This window comes from Ornithodoros turicata, chromosome 1 (assembly GCF_037126465.1).
Source record: "Ornithodoros turicata isolate Travis chromosome 1, ASM3712646v1, whole genome shotgun sequence".
Lineage (NCBI taxonomy): Eukaryota > Metazoa > Arthropoda > Arachnida > Ixodida > Argasidae > Ornithodoros > Ornithodoros turicata.
This window is the reverse complement of record NC_088201.1, coordinates 188533121-188555581: the sequence shown is the minus strand read 5'-3', so window position 1 is coordinate 188555581 and position 22461 is coordinate 188533121. Positions and strand designations below refer to the sequence as shown.

General features: G+C 44.5%; 1 protein-coding gene across 1 annotated transcript in view; it reads left to right on the top strand.

The window, feature by feature from the left end:
• Positions 1–22461, top strand: part of LOC135392029 (atlastin-2-like) — a 60838-nt gene that overhangs the window by 19688 nt on the left and 18689 nt on the right. Inside the window, exons 4-5 of the mRNA XM_064622651.1 lie at positions 6012–6330; positions 9425–9716. Of these exons, the coding sequence (XP_064478721.1) occupies positions 6012–6330; positions 9425–9716 (611 nt within the window). The remainder of the gene's footprint in view (positions 1–6011; positions 6331–9424; positions 9717–22461) is intronic.

Sequence of the window (22461 nt, the reverse complement as noted above, 5' to 3'; positions counted from 1 at the left end):
CAAATACTGACCATCCCTGATGTACTGTTGTTCTCGCGTATGGATATAGTGTGTCGGCGACCGCGAACTGTAAGCGGCACATTAGCTGACCACTACACCCATTTGAAGTGAGGTGAATATTAGATCCGCGCCTATTTTCACATCCGCAGTATACCTTCCAATGACGATAATTCCTGGTCTGACGTCGCGAGACACGTACGCTCTGCAACCCCATCGCTCTGAGCATCTTTAAAGGGCCCATGAAACGGTATTTGACAAGCCTACGATAAGTTTCGATTTGTTCCTGTGTACTATCGCATTCACCGTGTGGAATATGACGTTGAAAACCGTCCAAATTACAAAAATATTCTGTATTAACCACGGCGTAAATGGCGGCTGCTACGACACGCCAGCGAGGTGAGCTGCCCGTGACATCATACGCAGAGGATGTTGCCGATACGCAGGCGGTCTCTTGCCAGTAGACTGCAAGATTTGCAAGGAAACGTGCAAACTCCGCCGTGCGATATGTTTTAACTTGACCTGGAGCTAAGATCGTGTCTACTCACTGACACGAAATCCTACCAGAAGTGTAATTGTTAGGCTTATTTGTCAGCATGATTACCGGAGCACGTACGGAACGATTCCTACAGACGCTGTGTGTGTCACATGATCTCTTTCTTCCTGCATCGCTGACAACTTGCGCTTCGCCATATTTCTACCGGTTTCGACGGCAGATATACGACGTCGTTGTTGTCCAAACGGAAACCATGCACCAACGTCGTCCCGCGGGGTGCGTGTTCCAGGTCGTCCACAATGAACTATTTCCATGTACGCGTCGCTCCTGCCGGCGAGAGACGACATGATGGGAAGACGACGAAGCAAACGATGACAAATTAGCACCACGTGGGTATAGCTGGCATTTTATGAGGATGTAACAGGATAACATTTGTTTTGAATGGCATAGCCTCCTCCAGTGGAAGCACACAACACGTGATACACCCGAACGAGCCACACGATAACTTGTTAAAGGGCGACTTCGGAACCAAATGGATTTCAAGCTTTCGGTATTTCCACAATCATTTACACGAACTGAATATAGTTGTGATATATATCTCTGAAATATGAAATAGTTGTAAATATATGTGAAATATATAATATGTGATATATTGTATTGAAAACAAATGTGGAATCGTAAAAACGACTTTCGAAATTTGAAAAAGTCTGGCTCCCGCCGAACGTCTATGGAAGCACTTCTACCTTTCTCTGCTCGGCCGACGTCACCGATCATTAGTCATGTCATTCTTGCGCTGTTTTTTCACTCTCAGAGTAACAGATGACCGTTGTTTCTTTCCATCTGTGTCGGAGGATCTGAACCACAATCTTCGTTCATTGTTTTGTTCCGGGAACGTAACGCAGCGGCTACGACCGGCGTGGTATACTGACTCGCAGGCAAACTGGACTCTCGAATTTGTGGAAGATCACGAGACCAGCATTATATAGTATCTGTTTTCGCTTTGGAAATGTATGCCACTGCCTTTCTAAGTGATCTTCATGGTTCTAAGAGATTCTATATGTACGTCTTTATTGTTGTTTTTTAAAACTTCGTGATCATTGTCCGTGGCGGAAATACAAGAAACAAACGAAAAGGAGCAACGAAACAGTGGCCTAACCCGAAACAAAATGGCGGGAAAAATGCCTACGGGCCTAGTAAGAATCTGTCCACTTACGCGGCAACTCAATAAAGCAGTATGAATAATAATGAGAAAATGCAGGGCCTTGAGCACGTACGCAAGTAAGTCCGTGCAACGTCCGGGTATCGCCGCGTAACTTCCTGTGAGGACAAACGACGGATATTTGTGGGAAGTCCAAATCGTGGCCACTCGGAGATGTGGAGGACGTCCGTCGAAAAAATGTCTGTCTCCCAGGGAGATCCCAATTTCCGGGAAAGGATATCCCCAGGAACACCATGGGAAGTTTTCTTCCGTTTGGGTTGTCGGCTTCATGCAGGGTGACGTAACGCGTTGGCCTCTTTGAAGGGAAAGTCTTTGAGACTCCTCTCCACATTCCTGTTTCGGTTTGATTGCTCGCTTATTTGAGACATGATTCGTCACACGAGAAAGAAACAGAGTTGATGGCAGGTGGGTGATTCCATCTCAACTCAGGCAAGGTGGTCCGGGCACCATCAGTTTTTTTATTGAAAAAATATATGGTGTAGCCTGGCTCAGATTGACAAGGGAACAGCCTGTGTTTTTTTCTCTACTTTCCGTTGTTCCTGAAAAAAAAAAATACGGAAGAATATGGCAGGTCCGGGGCACTTTGAAGCATAGCGATTTTGGCGTTCAATATCTGTCTAACGAACGCGGTCACGGCTTTGAATTTTTTTTCACGCACTGTCAGCTATGTTGGCTACTAGTGCTTGGGTTCAGTTTCGGCGGTGATTTTGTTATTATGTGACGACGACGAAAATCGCTCATATTCTCGCGGCTATTGCGGCACTTGTGCACATGCCAGTGGAACGAGAAAGACATCTCCATGTAGCGGAGACTGAGCTCTATAATTTGGTATCCAATTTAGGGGTCTACGCCAGGTTGCTGTCACGCATGGAGGCGTCTACAACACGTGACATTTGAAAAAATGCGGTTTTTGAGCGCTCATATCTAAAAAACCCCACCTCGAAAATTCTTCAAACTTCGTAGGCACATGCTTCTGTACATGATATTTGAGTGCACAGAAAATCGAAGGTGTTTTCTTTGCACAATAAAAGTTAGAGCGTACCAAAGTCTCAGTGTCCGACTGTGGTGCGTGTAATGACCATGCAAGCACTGCGAGAAGTTAACTGGTCGATATTCACGTTTTTCTTGTGACCGCCGCCCGTGCTGTTTGTGCTGCTATTTGAGAACCCAAAGGGTCGAATATTTTCCCCAGGACGTCGAAAGCAGCACAACGGCTACACAAGGACACTATATAGAGAAGTGCAGATTGAGTGTATCTGTCACTGTTCGGTGTGTTCGGAGGTGGCTTTTTTTAGATATGAGCGCTCAAAAACCGCATTTTTTTCATATGTCACATGTTTAGACGCCTCCATGCGTGAGAGCAACATGGCCTAGGCTCTTGAATTTTATATCGAATTATGGAGCTCAGTCTCCGCTACACGGCGATACCTTTTTTGTTTAACTGGCATGTACACAAGTGCCGCAATAGCCGCAAGAATATGAGCGATTTTCGTCATCGCCACCAAATTTGCGTATTTTTAGCTGCAAAATAACAAAATCCCCGCCGAAACTAAACCCAAGCACTAGAATACAACATAGCTGACAGTGCGAGGGAAAAAATTCAAAGCCGTGAACGCGTTCGTTGGAAAGATATTGAACGCCAAAATCACTATGCCTGAAAGCGCGTCGAATCTGCCATATTCTTTCGGACTTTTGTTTCTCAAGAACTATGAAAACTAGAGAAAAAATACTTGCTGTTCCATTCTCAATGTGAGTCAGGCTACACATATATTTTTTCAATAAAAATCACTGATGGTGTCCGGACCACCTTGCCTGAGTTGAGATGGAATCACCCAGGTATACTGTAGCTGTTGTGCACCAACCAGGATGTGCAGAAATTTTTTCATCGATCGTTCCGAAGTACACCTTTTAAGGCATATTCGTGGCATGCCATGTTTTCATGCCAAATATCATTCTGACGCTCGTACCGCTTCCGCTTGCCGTACTTCTTTTGGTGGTGCTTTTCCTGTGGGAAGCGGAAGAATCGTACACCGACATTGCCTTGAATGTTTCGGCAGTCCACGACGCAACACATTACAGGCATTGCGAAAAAAAGCTTCGCCAAGTTGCATCACAGCATAAACCATACCCAATTAGTCATGATGCTTTCATGCCAACGAACATGGCGGTGGCCGCCTGGGCATGCGCAGTCGCGCACCCAGAAATGGTCAATTGGCTGAAAGGACTGGACGTTGATGCCGTAAGCCCACTTCGAAGGGATGTATCCGGCGGTCACGCCCCGGTATCTTTGTGCGGTAGCCGCGCTCCCTGTGCGTCGAATACGGCTAGAAGTCGATGTGTGTATGATAGTGAGTGATCGTCATGTTCCTGGCAGAGTAATCTGAATTCGCGAAAATCATTTCATGGTCGCTTTAACGGTATCCCGAAGTTTCACGGTGCTCCATGTATGTTGAACCAGGCTTTCTGAGAAACTGTTATCGTACGTGAATTCTCTTGGTAGCTGAGTGTGGACAGTCATATTGCGCGAGTCACATCGTATATTTGCCTAATTGATTAATTACCTTCATCTACATATACATTTGCTAATTCAATTTAGGAAACAAATGTTAGTACGAAAATTGAAGCGGGCGCACAGCAAGCATCTCGTCAGCTGCTTCCAATGAAATGCTCGGAAGAGAAAGAAAGATAAACTTCGCACAAGAACGATCGTGCGTAACAACCGAGTAATCGCCGAGCCAGGCTGTAAGGGTGAACATCATTCACTCACACCGACACATAAACAACTTCATTTTGAGATGATGAACGGGGAGTTTCATCGCCATGGAGGATACTCTACCCCATTGCTGGCGGTGATGTGGGGAATTAAATAATGAGACCCTTCACAATCACGACCAAAGTCTTATGGTGTCCAAAAAAAGATCAAGAGAGCTTTGAGGACACACCCTTCGATTTGTCCATGGACAAAGCAAGTTTGAGAGAGAGAGAGAGATAGGACAGCTAACTAAGAGACCCGGAGAGTGCATTTCGGGAAGGTTGGTAGTGTAGGCAATGGAATGGAATGCACGTAAAGCACGACACAAAATTTCTTCAGAGGGAGAGAGTTTGCTTTCTAACCTAATTGAAATAAAGAAGTGTAGTTAGCAGGTGCATTTTACTCCAAACAGCTCTCGTGAAGGATCTTTCGCTCGAGATTGCTGTATTTTCAAAGCGATCCGTATTGTGCCGCCAATGCTTCCAGTGTGTGCACATCCACATGGAGGAGAAAACTAGAGTGCCGCTGCGTGAGCTCGCATGACGTTCACTCTTGGGTAGTCGCGTGGGAACGAAGATGGCAAGCAACAGGAGGCCGCGAAGCCTTTGCCTGGCTTAGCGTGGCCGGGCGATGAGTGAGGACGCCCTCGTACCATCACAGCGCTGTTTCATCAGACCGCGCGTGTTTCTGTGCCCGGGAATTTCAAATCGTGCGGATTCCAGTGAGTGCGCGATGCCGCTGCTACATTGTACTGTTCAAGCTCACGCAAGGTAACGCATGAACCTGGTAAAATAGGAAGCCCACTACCGTCCTTAGAAAAACATACAATGCGATCCTCTTGAGGGCTCCCTTTCACGATTTCGACAGTGCGTCCTCTGAAATTGTCGGCATTATATTGTCACCAAGTAAATTACATTTGCTTCTGGACCGCGGGAGGAAATACTTTTTCATCTAATAATAATAATATAGCTAAATCTATAAATAATTATTACATACATATAGACAGTGCTCCAAATACACACGCACAATACACCGACAACACCAAAATTCCTTGACTCACGCTATCTGAATGGCGTTAGTGTGCAGCAGGTTTTATTGGGCACGATGTAGAACTCTTTCTTTCTCTTCTTCTTTTTTCTGAAAGCATTGTTGAACCTGTTGGAGGCATCCCGTATATTTTCAAGCTGGTGGTTAATATCAAGCATTGGTCGTCCGCAATATTGTACGATAGTACAACCATGTATATCAGTTAAACGTGGAAATACGTAGTACAGAATCTGTAACTTCTTCATACTTGGCTTACACTTCTCCGTGCAGACGGAACGAACCTGTTTGCTAAGAGTCACAATTTTCCTCGGCCCAAGCTATCGGAGAGCTGCATGTTCAATCTCGAAAACAAAACAGTTAGAAAGGGTGAAGATTATCTTTGGAGATATCGTATGATACAATCTACTTACATCCTTCGCCTCTATCAAAACTTGTATGACAGAGTTGAGCTTACGTTTCTTACACCACTGTGTGCTTACTTCTTTGCTATGATGTGACAGGTATCTAGAGCACCTCGAGACGTCGTCGAACCAATCAGATTGGATGGACAAGGAGAATATACCCTTGACGGGCTTTTCTTGGAAGTACGGCAGCAAAAGAGAGACAACTGGTATTCAGCTGTGGGGAAAAGTGTTCAAGGTGAAGATGCCACAATACGGGATCGTGGCAGTCATTCTGATGGACACGGAAGGTGCATTCGACAACACGTCTACGCTGGAAGGAAATGTCACAATTTTCTCAATGAGCATGCTGTTGAGTTCTGTACAAGTGTACAACCTCAGCAAACAAATAACTCAATCCGATTTGGAGCACCTGAAGGTGGGTACGAGTGACGTGTGTGGGTGATTTCAAGATTATTTTCTACCAACTTCGGTGTAATTACAGTTTTGCTTCTAACGCATGCGGATAGTGTCTATGCTGTCTTAAGAAAGCCTGCTGTGATGTGATTCTGTTTCTCAAAAGGTCTCATTTTGTTTAAGTGAAAACGTCTGCAATGTGTGTTTGGTAATCACGTCAAAATTTACGACGCAACGAAATTACGCCGAATTTCACGATGGAATAAGTCTGTGAGTAATGAACGGATACCAACCAACCGGTTCAATCCAGATAGCTGGTACATGTAAGATTCTAGCTAACAAAGTCACTGCGGCGGCTGACGCATTCTGTGGGTATAAGCGGGATTGTTAGAGAGCAGGAAATATAGGGGCACGCGTACTTTGCGGCCAGTCTGCCTCATGAACGCGCGAAGATACGACGCCGATCGATGTGTTGTTGGAACACGCTTGAGATGTTCTACCAGATTGGGTGCAACTACAGCAACCTTATTTTTTTTAAACGTGGAAAGTTGCAATGTCGGCATGTATGAAACAAAAACACGAAAATATGATCAGGATCGAATAAAACGACAACGAGAGGACAGGGCGTCTCAAAAAGTCAAAAAGTCCCCAAACTCCAGCTTCGAGCAATGGAGACAGCTACCGGAGTGCCGAAAAATAGCGGAGGCTGTAAATTCGACTGTCCCCCCAGTGGGGCTGTCCCCCTCGACCCCCCACCAGTGGGGCAACTTCGACTTGTGTGATTGTGAAAGTGATCTGCAAAGACGACGCAGTGCATTCTGATGGGGGCTCAGCACAGTGGAGGGGCGAGAGTCCGCAAGAGAACACGCGTCGGCGATTGGAGGCGCCGGCTGCGCCGTGTCGTTCGAAGTGAACGCGTTTGGCCAAACGTACCGTTTCTTTCACTAGCATCCCGCAAAGGAATCGGACATATTGCCCAAGAAGATTCAAACGGCCTTTCACATTGGTAGTACGCTGAGTACTTGCCAAACACATGCAAGCGTGATGACAAAGCTGCACCAGAAGCTCAATGGTAAGATTAAGTAACTACCAGAAGTGTAATCTGAAAGAAGCAATGAAGTAATACTTAACGTGCCTCGAAGCCGCGTTTCATTTGTCGAGCTCACTGCGAAATGCAACTTACAGAGGCAGTTGGAGAAAGCAGCCGGCTTGCACACTCCTCGAGTGACGTCGGAACGGCTCCGTGTCTTTCTTCTTTGATTCATTCTTATCGAATCACGCACTTCTTTAACTCACGTGAGCTGCACAGGTCACGTCACGAGTCACGTGCGAGGAGAATCAGCTACGCTACAACGTCCCCTCCTCCTTCTCTTACTCCTGATACGCTCTTTCCGCCAGTGCAGGAGTTTGTGTGTGTGTGTGCGTGTTTAAAAAGTCTGAGGAACTGATATGTTCATCACCTGCCAGTCATTGTTTTGCAGAAACTAGTTCTATTCCTTGCAGTCTCACACCGCAGACAACAATAAAAACAAATGGGGGGTCGCCTCAGTGCTCCGTCGAAGGTACAAAAAAAGTAAAAAGGGTAGAAAAAATTTACTTCAAGGATATACTTTCGCAAAACATGTTCCCAAAACCCGGACGGTGGGTGGGGAGAGTGTGGATGTCCGTGGATATCGCTTGTGCAAGTTAACTAAGTATTTGGAACTTATTAGCAGCAGGTTGCTACTCGCAAGCAGTCTTGTTGTTCCTCGCAAAGCTCTGAGATCTACGCTGAACCATCGAACCAACTGAACGCATATTTGCTAGGCTGATGAGTCGGTTCACTTCAATGGTTCGTTCACTGTTGCGATTCGCTCCCCATTCGTCATCTCGGAACAAAGTGGTTACTGTTGTGGTTTTCACATCACAGGGTCACTTCATTAATGTGCGCCGGAAAACTCCAACGCACGCTCCTAGACCGATGTATGTCCCCCCTCCCCCCCGCACCCCGCCCTTCGTCTGCCGGTGCCGTATCTTCAGTCTTGAGCCCAGCGAGTAAGAACGCTACCGACTGGTCTTTCCTAAAACAGAAAAAAGATACATATTCACATAATGGCAATCGATGTTCCGAGGTGGAACATACAGAAAGGACAAGTGCATACAAAGCCTCAAGTGCGGTAATCCAGAAGATATGGGTTCGAGGCCTACAGCTGGATAACCTGTTCAGTGACTTCCTTCTTTGATCATTAATTTATTAGGCACTTGAGGCTTTGTTTGTATTTGTCCTTTCTATGTGTTCCAGCGTCAGAACATCAATTGCCATCATGTTCAACAGATGGCGCTTGCGTCGATCCCGTCGTCTGAATATGTGCATGAGGGAGAAAACATGTAAGAGTGAAATGGGGATGAGTGAGAGAGTGGTTATTTGTCCCTTTAGATGACGCACCCTTCGAAGTCGCTTGAGAGCTGTGTTAGCGTAGCCCAGTTGGTAGAGCCCTGAACCGGTAATCCCGAAGATGTGGGTTCGAGTACAACAGCTGAATAACCTTTTCAGTGACTTCCTCCTTTCATCATATTCAGATCTGTTACATGAAGAACACCAGAACAAGGAACTGTGGTTGTAAAAGTGCGTCAACTGCTATATTGTTATCACACCTGGAGTATTCGTGGGACTGATTCGTAAACTTTCGGCAGCTCCTCAAACGGATGACCGGTATAGTGTTGCGTTGTGTTGTTTCCAGAAAGAAGCTCGAATATCTCCATCAGGTATGAACGCAGCACCGATACGTCAGGATCGTGCACAAAAAAATAACAACAATAATTCATGTATTTGTGTAAGAGAAAGACCATGCCTGGGGCCAACGAGTATCTGGGGTAAATGATACGGATGTCTTGTGGAGTCATGACGAAAAGGAGCAAAGCAAGAAAAGAAAGTCATGGGGAATGTGTTTATCATTCAAAAAAGGAGTGAAAGGGGGGGAATATATATTTATTGAAAGGAAAGGTCTGCCAGACCAGGAGTGAAAGGTTAGGCTGCGCTACGACGGTTTAACAAAGTCATGGAATAAAGATAAAATAATAGCAAGGGTGTTTATTTGTTCCTAGTCAACAGTCTGTAATCGATTTCTTTTTTTCAGCTATTCGCGGAGTATGCTAGCATGGCTCAAAGCAAAGGGGGCCGAGGAAAAGAGGCGTTCCAGAAGCTCCTGTTTCTGATTCGTGACTGGCAATATCCCGGAGACAAGCCATTTGGTCTGGAAGGAGGAAAAACGCTGCTTCATTCTGACCTTGGAGATGGCCCCTCACTCCCAGAAAAAGTCAGGCAGCTGCGTAAAAATATCAGAGCCAGCGTCGGCGAATTGGGATGTTTCCTCATGCCCAGACCTGGTGACGCGATAGAGAACGAGAGTTTCGACGGAAGGCTTTGTGGTAAGATTCTTGGAAATTCTACTTTCGTATATCCCTCACAGTGGAGTATGTAGCAGAAAGGAATGTCCCAGAAAGGAATGAAAGGAAGGGGTGTAGGAAAAAACGGTCCTGGAAATAACGGTCCCGGAAAAAATGGTCCCGGAAAAAATGGTCCCGGAAGAAAAGGTCCCGGAAAGAAGGGTCCCACTTGCAAAAGGCGGAAAAAAAGGTCCCGCAGGCATGGAATGGTTTTGCCATCGCTTGTGCACAAAAGCACATCTTTGGTGTGACAGATGATGCTCCTCAGACAGAGATAGTTATTATGTTTTGTGAATACGGTGTTTTATTTGCTCTTTTCTTTTCTTGCTTTGAATTGCCTAGTTGTAGGACCTGACTACCCCGCTTGACTAAAATTCCTACCCCAAAGTCGGCAATAACTCGATCGGTAGCTGGCTTCGGGTAGTAGCTTCGGTTGGCGCTTACACTTGACGTCATTCTCTTTTCCGGCTTTGGCCGGAGTTCTTAGACCTAGGTCAGTTAACTTTTTGTCTGTATAACCTACTCTAGCCTAAGCATTGTACTGGTGAAAAGCTTTCTGTCCTTCGGTTAGCGCTTACACTTGACGTTATTCTCTTTTCCGGCTTTGGGCGGAGTTCTTTTTGTCTGTGTAATCTACTCTATCCTAGGCGTGGTCAGACGGAGGCCTCGAATAAAAGTATGGGGGTTATACCAGTGGAGTGGGGGGTATATATTTACTGAAAAAAAATACTAATAATGATAACTACAAGGAACGGTCAGCCAGGTGCGAAGCCGGTATACAATAAAAAACTTGTTTCAGCACTAGTTCATAGACTGTTCATGCACGGTATGCACGAATGTACTAAGAGTATTCAGAAGAATGTGCGGGAGAAAGAAAATAACGGCTGGGTCCGGTACCATTTGTTCCTGTCTTACTATAGCAGTGTGACATGTAATTGCCGGCTGTTTTTGTTCTTGAATAAATCCAAGCGTATTTGTGCACTAATGTCATCTATCCCGCACCGATCGAGTTACTGCCAACTTTGGGGTAGCAACTTTGGGGTAGGGCATTTTAATCAAGCGGGGTAGTCATATGCTACTACTGCGCAATTCACTACGCAATTTATAATTTGTAATGTATTGAATGTCTAAATAAAGCACTTATCTATCTAAAAATTCAAAGCAAAAAAGAAAGAGGAAAATAAAAGACCGTGTTCACAAAATATAATACATATATCACTGTCACACCAAAGATGTGTGTTTAAGCGATGGCAAAGCTATATCGCCTGCCTGCGGGACCATTTTTTCCGCCTTGTGCCAGCGGGACCCTTCTTTGCGGGACCCTTATTTCCGGGACCGTTTTTTCCGGATCCCCTGGTTAACACATCGATGAGTGATCGATGAGCTCTACTGCTCCACGGATACCCGTCGTAATTCAGCCTGTCCAGTTCCATGTAGCAAAACGTGGATATCTACATTTAGACGAGTGGTATGTCTACTCGACATCTCCTAATACCATTAGTGTCCAGTGGGCGTCCTGGAATATTCCTCTAGCAAAGCTAAGGTTTACGCCACTGGACGTCTAACCCGAGACATCCAACATCTTACTCTAGCGCAACTTCAGACATTTCATAGACCAGACAGAACGTGCTCCTAGGCCTGTGTTAGGCATACTTTCTAAATTTGTGCCACAGTTATACCTCAATTTTCCTTGTGGAGTCCCGGATCATACATCCTCTAGGCAGTACAGAGACAACACTTAGCAGCTTTCCTGTACCTGCGTACAATAGCAAAGATGTCTATTATACGTATGAAACTAACACGGCAATAACTCACGCAAGAAACATTTTACCGGAAATACGTTTAAAAGCTCTAGAACACTTCAAAAGTCAGAAGCGAAAGCATTTTACGTTTGTGCAGCAGTATAACTAGGCAATAATGGTAGAGAAAACTTATCAAGTGCTGGACATTGGATAGATAGTAATGTCCAGATTATCACAGCACACATTGTTGAACCTGTGGAGATTACACTGAAATATTAACTCATGGTGCTTATCTTCCCTGATGATACATCTTCAATTCCCGTAGGCCTACTCTCGGGGTGCTCAAAAGCAAAAATTCAAAACAGGTTAGCAAACAAATTTGGCTAGCTACTGAGGTCGGCGGCCTATGCACTTGATACTCCCACTTTTTTGTGGCATACACATGGTATAGGGTAAAGTGGGGGCTACTTGAAGACAGGGGAAAGTTGAGGACAGTTTCGGTTTTTCGCGTGGCATTTTCTTAGCAATATTTGTTTCTCGTCTGTGACACCAAGGGGAACACTGTCGTTGTCTGGGCTTTGAAGTAACATGTTGACGTTCTGCACGTGGCTTTTTAGAAAGACGTCACACGCTGTTTTGCAGATGCGGTCGAGGTAAGAGGGGCCTTTTTTTGTTCCATCTGTAATTTTCGCCAGCATGGTCTTCCAATCTACTCACTTCTGCTTCCCGCATAATAAAATATGACCTCCTCGTTATGATGCTGTCTTACTGCCCTGTGTTTCCATGTGCACTACTCGTTATCTGACCTTTCGGCTGACCCAAACAAAAGACAAAATTTAAACCGGGCATTAATTTTTGATGTCCTCAGCTTACTCATAGGGTGGTGTAATTTGATGAAAATATGTAGCCTGTCATTTTTGGCTCGTTCGAAACAAATATCTGGTTTAGCACCACAGTAATTTGTGGATCATTGCTCAATGGTTTGGGCAATTAGTTAACAAATTATGGAACAATTTAGGCGATTATTCTGACTGCTATTAACAAATTATTTTAACTGCCTTCAACATAGACCACCTTACTCTAATATATTTCAAGTGACATATAAGAATCCATTGACTAGGTAGAAATGTTCTGATGTTCATAATAACACACAGTGTCGAATGTTTGTCAGTTGTACATTGTTGTGTCAGCCAACTAATATTTGGCTAATGTGCCTTAACCCTGTCGGAAAACGACACCAGGAAATCCTGATATAAACAACAAGCCTTTATTTGGGTCATTGATAACCTGATGTGATATGGGGAGATCAATGTACAATTTCGTCCATGTACACTCCGCCCCCTGCGCTTTCATCGGGTTGGCAGGGTCATACCCGGTGTGATACGGTAGAGAGCCAGATAGACAGATAAGTGCACGTCACAAAAATATGATTATTTCCTATATAAAATATAAATATATATATATACTCATGGAACGATGCAACAGCACCAGAGGACACGTGTTTCGCCGTGTTTGCGGCTCGTCCGCTCTGGGTAGCTGCGCATCGTTCAGAATTGGCAAACCAGGGGTCGCTCAGTGAGCGATATGCACCTGTAATTTCAAACACGTCCAGTGTGATTTACTTATTTCTTTAATGGCTTTTTTTCCTCATTATATATATAGGAGAAAGTCATGTAATGTAAGTCTATATATATACTACAAGTAATGAAGAGACATGAGAGGCCGTATAAGGGTTAAAAACGGTTGCTACTTTTATTACATTAACAATTAAGGAAGTACCGTATTTTCACGCGTATTAGCCGCGGCTTATGCGCGATTTTTTTTTGCGGACGCTCTGCGGCTTATCCACGGGTGCGGCTTATCTGATGGCTATTTTCCCCTGGTATTTTCTCCATACCCCGGATTAAACGAAAGGGCCGACAGTGCCTCACGTTTTTCAGAACAGGACCGCCCTGCCAGTGCACGAACAATACCGAACAGGGGCGGGTCCACATTCGAGTGGACTGACCTTCCGAATACATTCCCCCACGTATCTTTAACAAAAGGGGTGGCAGTGATTAATGTCTCCTGGAACACCAACTAACTCATCAATCCACAAAAAACACGCAACAAGGGCACAATCCGATCTTAGTAGAACACTAGAACTGACCTCCTTTGTTATACATCATGCCGACACCGGAATGTGGACCACAGGGTTTATGGCCTTCCCTACGGTCTCCTTTGTCGGCAGGAAGGGTTCAATACACCTGACATCGGGATAAAACGTGGTCAGCTAAGCGTCAGTTCTCATTTGACCTGAGCAGCAGCATTCATGGACACGGGCACGGCAGTTAGAGGTAAGGCATGGCTCCAACGCGGAGGCACAGCTACGACAGCGGCCTCAAACTAGAAGTCGTCAACGTCGCGGACTAGTACGGGAACAGGGCAGCTGGCAGGGAGTACGACGTCGACGAGCGTTGAAAGTCTCTATTGATTTTGTTTGTGCATCACTGGTTTAGCGCACAAAGCAGTCGCGTCGCATTACCCGCGGCTTATCTGCGAGTGCGGCTTATCTGCAAAAACATTTTCAAAATGTATCTAAAAACGAGTTCTGCGGCTTATCTGCGGTGCGGCTAATACGCGTGAAAATACGGTACTAGAAATAGCTTCCCAAGTAGCACAAGGTACTGAAAGTCGAGTGCAATAGGGGTGGACGGGTAGGTGGAAGACCTTGAACGAACTGGTGAAACCAAAGAACATTGATAAGACACATACCGTCCACCCCTATTGCACTCGACTTTCGGTGCATTGTGCTGCTTGGGTTTATAGTTAGGGCTCGACGTTTCGGCAGTCAGCGCTGCCTTCAACAGGACTCAACCTGGAAATAGGTGACAAGGGCTTATATACAAGGGAAAGGGGGAAATGATAGGGGAACAGTGCACGTGGAGCAGCGTTGGTGATGTTGCAGGAGCATTCTTGCTGGTCGTTCATTGAGTATTGCAGGGTGTTGGCTGTCTTCCAGGAGAGTTCTCCTTGGTCTTTTGATAAACCTGAAATGATAAAAAGAGAGACGGCAGAAAGAACGAAAGAGGGTCGGGGGACTTGGTCTACGAGCTAAGGCTGCGACCTGTAGACAATATGCCGGGGTCTTCGTTTATCGTGGACTGGAATTTGTGGATTAGGAATGATTCACGATGTTGCCTGCTACGGTCTGAGAGGAAACCAGATTGTAAGATGTACACGCGGATGCCCTTGAATTAGTGGTCGGTTTGATTGAAATGACGCGACACAGGGAGATTTGGTTTCTTTGTAATATCGAATCTGTGATTATTAAAACGAATTCGGAATGATGTTGTAGTTTGGCCAACATACTGTGCTTCGCATGGGCTGCATTCCAATAGATATATTACGTTAGATGAGTTGCAGTCAGAAGCACTTTTTATTTTTACTTGGAAGTTGCTGTCTGTGCTTCGTACCCTGTCTGCAGTCTGCACTACAGTACAAATTTAGCATCTTTGTCCGTTGCATGGGTGGCAGCCTTCGGTTGTAGGAGGTGACTTATTGACTTTTGCGCTGACTAAGTGGTCTTGAAGATTCCTTGCCCGACGATATGCTATGCGAGGCGGTTCTGGGAATATTTCTCCAAGGCGCTCCGACTATGTTAAAATTGGGTGATGAATTGGGTTTCAGTATTGGGTTTCAGTATGTTTTTAAGGTTAGGGATCGCGCCATTGAAGGTGACTCTAAGATTAACAAGCTTGGGGCGTTCAGGGCGTGTTGAGTTTTTAGAAGTTTACTGCGATTAGTACGGCGGGCTCTATATATCGCGTCCTTCACAAGGTCCTGTGGGAAGTCTCGGCTGACCAGCGTGTTTTGAAGATCGTTAAGGTTTGCGTCCAGCTCGTCATCTTGGGAACAAATGCGCCGGTAACAGAGGGCCTGACTGTAGGGGATGGCCAATTTAGTATGTCGGGGATGGCAGCTGTGAAATGATAGGTACTGTTGGGAGTTGGTTTTCGGTACAGATTTGTTACGAGGGTACCATTGGAGATGCTTATATGGACATCTAGAAAATCTATGCTCACTCTAGAACAGGCGTGAGTGAATTTTATAGTGGGGTGCACGTTACCGAAGTTTTCAATAAACGACAAAAGGGAGTTTTCGGAATGTGGCTACAGCATAAATATGTCGTCCAAAAACCGCTTAAAAATTAGAGGTTTAAGTTGACAGGTGCCAAGGAACCGTCCTTCTAGATCACCCATGAAGATATTTGCGTAATTTGGGGCCATCCTTGTGCCCATGGCCGTGCCGTTAACTTGAATATAATACCTGTTGTCAAATTCAAAATTATTACACGTGAGTTTTAGAGAAATTAGTGTTTCTACGACAGCAGAGTCGTACGGTTTTTCGGAAAATTTTTCATATGTTATGACAGTGGCATTGATGCCGTCATCGTGAGGAATATTGGTGTACAATGAGGTAACATCGAGGGTTACAAGTAAGGAACTGGTCGGAACTTCGATATCCGAAATTATTTGCAGGAAATGCTTCGTATCCTTTATGTATGACGGGAATTTTGGGGGGATGTCCTTGAGGAGGTGGTCAACGAACGTCGATATCTTTTCGGTTGTTGTGCCATTGGAAGATACTATGGAGCGACCTGGATTTCCTAGCTTATGAATTTTAGGGAGCATGCAAAATCGGCCTGGCTTGGGGTCGTGAGGCAGGAGGTACTCGAATAGATTATTGTCTATTTTCTTACTGGCCTTTAATTTCTTTAAAGTTTTTGTGATCTTGGTGCTAATGTTATTGGTGGGGTCATTTTCTAGCGGCCTATACAATGTTTGGCACAGAGCTACCGCATTCCTTCTGCGATATAGGTTTCTTTGTCCATGATTACTAGTGCACCACCTTTGTCTGCTTTTTTGATTACTATATCACTGCGCTGCTTCAAGGCTGAGATACGGTCTTGCTCCGCTCTATTGAGATTAGGTTTCACTACACCGCGGTCACAATTTTGATAGGCCCGCAGAATATTCCTTGGAACAGCTTTTATGTACATATCTGAAGCTTTTTCCCGGTTCGAATCTGGAGTGAAATTTGACGGGGTTCCGAATTGATTTCGCGATGAGCTGGCTTTGTCATGAAAATATTCTCTGAGACGCAACTGTCTTGCAAATTTATCTAAATCCAAATGAAGCTGATATTCGTTGTTCAGGTCACTGTTTGGACAGAAGGACAGTCCCCGATTAAGAAGCGAGAGTTCGTGGTCAGTGAGGGTTGCGGATGATAAATTCACGACATTATTTTTTACGTGACTTGCAGCTGGAACAATGGTTGTCGGTTGGGAGTTGGACCCTGTATCTACGGGATTTGCGATGGGAGGCGCAGTCGTTGCGGTCTAATTCAGCGGGGGGATATATCGTTTAAGTGATTCCTTTTCTTTTGAATGAAATCGTCCAACTCCTTTTGGAGATTATCCAAAATTTGGGATGTAATAGTAGCTGCGGTGAGCTCCTCATTCAGATCATTTACTGTACTGCGACAATGGGATATTAGAATTTCGGTAAGGTTCAGACTGGCCTGTACAAGGACGTTCTCCCAAAGTACGTGCTCTTCTGCGCACAGTTGGAATGTGGGCCTGACCTTAATTCGTAGACCTTTGGGGAATTTTCTCTAATTGAAACTTACAATAAGAACAAGTTATTCCCTAAAGGTGTAGCATTTGTTCTTATTAGGTTTTTGCCACCTTGTAAAGTTAATGTCATGTACCCCAAGCTTAATTATGCAAATATTTGCGAACTGAACTCAGAAATTTGCCAAGGGAAGGTCACTTTTTTACCCCACCAATATGAAGAGCGTGCAGAATTCACTCAAATCCATGATAATTGACAGTGATATTCATGAGCTATCCCATCGAAAAAAAAAGCATAAGGGAAAAAAATATCAGGAGATCTTTGGCTGCACGTATAGCATATGTTTGTAAGTCAAACGTCGCCATGCCAGTACTAGACAGCTGTTTAGGCCTTCTTGGGCCTCATCAGCAGTACGCAGGCAGGCAATGTTTGAATGGATGGCGTCGGAAGGTCACGTGGCACGTGATGCCTCCCGCCAGAGTGTCCTTAGACACCTCTGAAAGCCCAGTGCAAAGCCAGTCAAGTGCATATATAATATATATGTTTACAAGTCAACCGTGTATATAATAAAGTGTTTTGTGATTATTATTATAATTCACTCACACACCCCTCATTATAATTCACTGGCTTGCACTGTGGCATTGAGACGTGCTCAGTCACCCTCCCAGGTGGACATCGCTCGCTGAGCGACCCCTGGTTTGTCAATTCCAAACGATGCGCAGCTACCCAGAGCTGACGAGCCGCAAACACGGCGAAACACGTGTCCTCTGGTGCTGTCGGATCGTTCCATATATATCACTTTTTCCGAGATGAAATCGATTGTATTATAGCATATGATGAATGGCACTCCTTAGGAGGGCATTAGTAAACTCCTAAGGGAATATTTAATTAACTTTCAATAACTAATTTTTCAATTATAAAAGCAACGAAGTTGTCCCAATGAGAACATCTGGTCCCTTCGGTCAACTGATTCCGGAGCCGTTTCAAGAACAAAAATGCGTTCGATAGAATCGTCCCCCCAAAATTAGTGAAGGAACACCTTTTTTTTTTGTTTATTGCGCATCTTCGGAGACGCGTCTTTCCTTCATCTCCAATGTGAGAGGGTGAAAGTGCACACTATCGCCTCTTGTGTCCTGGAAAAGGTCAAAAGAAAACAGAAAATGCAATCCAAGATAAGGACAGTTCCGGCAGAGTCACCCGATACATTTGTTTTCTTTCGGCAAGTTAAAGCTGTTCTTCGACGCATGGGGCGGCACTGTGCTCCTTCGTCCTCTCACATTGGGGGTGAAGGAAAGTCGCGTCTCCGAAGATGCGCAATGAAAAAAATAACGAAAAGAACGGTGTGCCTTCACGAATTTTGTGTGGACGACCTACCGAACGGATTTGTGTTCTGAAAGCAGCTACAATATGAGGAGACCGAAGGAAACAGATGTTGTCATTTTATAATTAAAAAGTTAATTATTGAAAGTTAATTAAGCCACTGGCTTAAGAGTTTCCTAATGCCCTCATAGGGAGTGCCCTTCAGCATATGCTATATTGCAATTGATTTCATCTGGGAAAAAGCGATTTACGAGGGTCGACGTTTCGCCAGTCAGCGCCGCCTTCGACCGGACTCTTATAATATATTTAAAAAATATATGTTCGTATTTAGTTAGGACACCCTGCATATACATATTCTTTAAAAGGTGTCCACCGATGGTCCCAAAAGGTGTAGTACCCATTTTAATGCCGACGGCTCCCTGCTATTTTTCACGAAACACATTTGAATTTTTATTTGAATAATGAGCCCCTCCTACTCATTTCCACGGTGCGCGGCTTGTAGGTGGTAACCGACAGATACTTGTAAAAAAGAAAGTTATTCGATCGGTGTACCCGCTCGTGAATTATTTAGCCTGGGGATCTACCTGAGACACCCTGTATAGTATAAGAGCTGCCTAGATGATGCTCTTTCAGTTGAGTTCTACGGCCAGGGAGACATCTTCTCTAAGAAAGTGTGCAACTACAAGATCACTAATCACTTGAAGTCATTAATAAACTTTTTAACCAGGGGTATTCGGGTAAAAGCGAGATGGCAAATTGAAGCACGCACGTGCGTTAAAATATCTATTTCCGAATTTTTATATGCAAATGAGCCAAAACCGAAACCGCGGCGACCGGGAATGCGGAGCGCTTATTTCACATGCTATGGAGGAATGAAGCGATTACAGTAGGTGCCGTCTAGCTGCCCTGATATATTGCTTTTCGGCAAACATAAGCATCCGTCGGTGAGGATGATATATCCTCTCAGGGGCGCTTTTTCGGTTTCCGCTCATTTGCATGTAAAAATTCGTGAACGCATATTTTAACGCAGGGGCGAGTATTTCAACCTTGCATGTCGCTTTGCACCGAAATTTCTTAATTCAAAAGCTAATTAATGGATTTTAAGTCATCTCGTTGTTACGTACTCTCTTCCAGAGGATGCAGTCTCGCATTTCGCAAACCGCATCTATTTTGCTCCCATAGCTTTTTAAATAAAAATTATGTAAATGCTAAAAATAAATACCTCGTATATTGGATTCCTTCGATGAAATAAATACAGGGTGCATCATGTAAAGGTCTGTTCCGACATATAGCTATATTCCACATAGCGCTAGATAATAGCCCGATATTTTCCTCCTCACAGTGCTCCAAACCGCTAAGAATTAGCGCTTGCCGGAGTTAGCACTAAATATTAGCACTAAATTCGTTTGACCAATGCGGAGGCTCTTCAGTGATGACGTCGCGGAAGTCGTCGAGTTGTTTTTCTTCCAGATTTCACGGCACGGCGACCGCATTAGAACTGGCGAGTCTGTCATACAAAATATCTGGTAATTTTTGGATTAGTCAGTCGATCGAGGTAGTTCGTTTGCATGCTGTCGAAGTCCGTAGGTGCCATGATGGGAGAGACGGAAACAACCTCCGAACTTCCGCTGAATTATAGCGCCAGTGTGAATTCGCAAGTGTGAACCGTCCGACAACAGTGCGCGCTAATTTAACGCGCTGTATTGTAGCGCGATATTAGCGCGCTGCTATATGTCGGAACAGGCCTTACGGCTGTCTAGAATTTTATTAAATTCCCGATTTGGTTTTCTCACAGAAAAGTTGTCCAATATACCTAGTCACGATGGGCTATACTCAAAGGTGGAGGTGCACCATTAGGCGCAGCCGTTAATTAACTTTTGTAATTAATCTTCATAGTCAGTGAAAATCGATTTACCGCACTATTGCAAAGTTGCACAGCACACTTCCAGGGAGTCTCCTCCGCTAAAATCGAAACCGCAGCGCTTTTTCGTGCACAAAAAAAGCCGTGGTAAACAATGTGCGAAAATACAATATTTTCAAGCGATGCCCGATTGCGTCCTGGTCGGTACCGTTATTTTTGTTTGTTAAAACATCGTACAAGGTACACACCTATCGAGCAGCGAAGCGAGTCATTCTTGATCTCCGTGATTTTGGAAGTTATGGATTGGCAGTTTTACTGTGTGACATTTATCAGATGAAATCACGAACGGTGTCTGGGGGGGGGGGGGGGTGATGTTGATGATGATGATGATTGTATTTTGTTGGCCCAAAAGCAACTCATGCTATAATGCGCAAAAACCATGGCAAAATTGTGACTAGTTAAAAATCAAACGATATATCGTAGGAATTAAGCAGCACACAACCATAGTGTATTTAAAAGGCCATATCCCTAAAAAAGCTAACAATTCTTGAAGGAGGTACAAGAGGTTATCACTCAGCAACAGGGCTGGATGTAGCGGTATGTGGTCTTCACAAAACTCATGAAAATGACGATGTCAACCAGATAATGTGGGGAACAAAACCAAAGGCGGCATAACGTAGTTTTGGTGAGAACGTCGGCTGAGAACTAAGGTAGAGAAACGGCGTGGTTGGTAATTCATACTTAAAGCTTTACACAGCAGAGAGGCAAGGACACAAATAACCTGACGGGAAGGCTGCGTACTGAAAACTAAAAGTTTCTTTTTTTTATTGTTGACACACTTCAATAGCAAAATTCCATTTGGTAGGCATATATCACAAACACGTAAACACTACACTATTAGAAATGAAATTTAGCGCATAGCACGCTCCTAGCCAACCATCATCGCGAATGATATCGCTATCTGCCACGATTAGTTGAAAATGGGAGGCGTAAGCCTTTTCTGTGACAATTATGAACCGCATAAGTACCACAAAAAAGGCATATGCCATCGATTTTCAACAAATCAGAGCAGATGACGATATCATTTGAGATTATGGTGGTTAGGTAAGAGCGTGCTATGCGCTAAAGTTCATTTTTAAGAGTGTACAATTCACTGTCGTCTGAGATTGTTGTGAGATTGTTGCTTGAGATCGAGAGATGGTGTGATTACACATTTATCACAGGCTTTGTGTATCTAGTAGGCTTCAAGGATATCTCTTTCCAGTTGGTTTTGAAAGGTTGCTGCTACTGTGGTTTTTTTTAAATAGAGGTTCGCATCTGCAGTTTTTGCAGATAACTGCCAGATGACCAGACGCATGCTCTCTGAACCTTGTTTTTGTGCATCTGCCCGTTTGGCCTATATAGACTGTGTTGCATGATAAAAGGATACTGTAGACAGTCCCTTGTGCACATCTGCCAGTTCATTCTTGCGCTGTAACTGACAAGCTTCTTTTCTTTTTTGTTTATGGCAGGGCATACCTTGAGCTATTTGTTTGGGGCCGTGATGTCCACAGGAACTGCGCGTCTTGCTCCCATTTCTTTTTAATTGTGCGTGATGCAATGGATGTAAGGTAGCTTGACCGGTCGGCTGTTGTGTCTTATTCGAACCTTTTAATTTGTTTAGCATGGTTTCTGTAACTTGTAATAACAGGGTTTCTTGGTACCCGCTCCTTCTCATTCTATCTAACTGCATGCGGAATCTTTCATTGAGGGTATGCGTACATGATTTGTCCAAGGCTGCAGTAAGTGCGGACATGATGATAGCACTTTTCACAGTCCTTGAACGCCCTGAATCGTATGAGAGGTTACCTTTATTAGATTTTGGGTTATAGGCCCAGCACAGGTGACCAGCCTCCCGCATGATCATGATATCCGAAAATTGTCAGGTAACTCATCTGTAAATTTCATTCCCTGTACATACTAGTCGAAAAGATTCATTATGTATGCAATATCAAAGTCCGAATTGACATCTGAGGTGTCACAGTACAACAGAAAGTCATGTACATAGCGAAAGATCCCGTCTGGTTCTTTCTGTCGTTGTCTCTCCGCTGTGTACAACTTTAAGTGGACTGAGAAGTAGCATCAATATTCCATCTGACACTTACTGCTGGGACAAACGGGATGTTTCATGCGTTAAGAAACAGCCTGTT